Source organism: Bison bison, unplaced genomic scaffold, assembly GCF_000754665.1.
Source record: "Bison bison bison isolate TAMUID 2011002044 unplaced genomic scaffold, Bison_UMD1.0 scf7180017835053, whole genome shotgun sequence".
Lineage (NCBI taxonomy): Eukaryota > Metazoa > Chordata > Mammalia > Artiodactyla > Bovidae > Bison > Bison bison.
Window position 1 is genome coordinate 19,215 of NW_011472936.1, and position 889 is coordinate 20,103.

Genomic DNA, 889 nt, shown 5'->3' on the forward strand with positions numbered 1-889 from the left:
GCAGGTTTTTCCTCTGAAAAATGGCCTTGAGCATGAATTAGGTACTTTGCTTCTTCACATCTGCATATGCCTCTGTGGAGGAGAGGATTTGAGTTGCCAGACATTTTCTTCTAAATTATCTTTTAGGAAGAAACTGTGTAAATCAAATTCTTTTTCTTTCCATAGACAGGGATGTAGTCTGTGTACGGTCTAACCATCGGAAAAACATCCCCGAGAAACACAATCAAGTGGCACAGGTAATAAGGAACAAAGAAAGGCTGGTTGAAGATGACCCCGGGCATTGCAGTCTAACTACAGCAACCCTGACATTTTAATAATAGAACCACATCTAGTGCTGCAGGGGAGGAGGGGTTCTGTTCTGAAAGTGTACCTCTTAATGTCAGAGAGAACATTGCTAGTGTTTCATTTCAGAGAGGATGGAGAGGAGGAGAGAGAACTGCATCCATTATTGCAAATGTCAAATGTCCAAACAATTTAATAGGGGGAAAATTTAGAACAGAGAGGTACTGATGAGGACAGGATAGCAAGTAGCATGTGTCTGAAATAGTGGGAAGGCTAGTGTTTTCAGCAGAACAAGGTTGAAAAATATGATGAGAAATGTGGGAGTGGGCATAAGACATCTACATCATGACATTTTTACATCCTTCTGTTTCATGTACCCATTATTTACTGAGTACCTACTATGGGTCAGGCACTGTGGTACGTGCTGGGGATCCAGGGGTGACTCAAACATGGTACCTGCCTTCCTGGAACTTAAAAAGGGAAAAGCCTTACTTATGAGGACTAAACAAGACTCCCAACTGAGATACTTGTTCCCTATTTATACTTACTAGTATCCATCAGCTTTATGAGACTTGGTGGTTCCTTCTGATAGGACACATCTTGGCCT

The 889-nt window shown here is 41.7% G+C and overlaps 1 protein-coding gene across 1 annotated transcript in view; it reads left to right on the top strand.

Moving 5' to 3' along the window:
• Positions 1-889, top strand: part of TRMT2B (tRNA methyltransferase 2 homolog B (S. cerevisiae)) — a gene marked incomplete at its 5' end in the record, with an annotated part of 31,479 nt that overhangs the window by 7,984 nt on the left and 22,606 nt on the right. Inside the window, 1 exon segment of the mRNA XM_010832817.1 lies at positions 166-239. Coding sequence (XP_010831119.1) covers positions 166-239 — 74 coding nt within the window.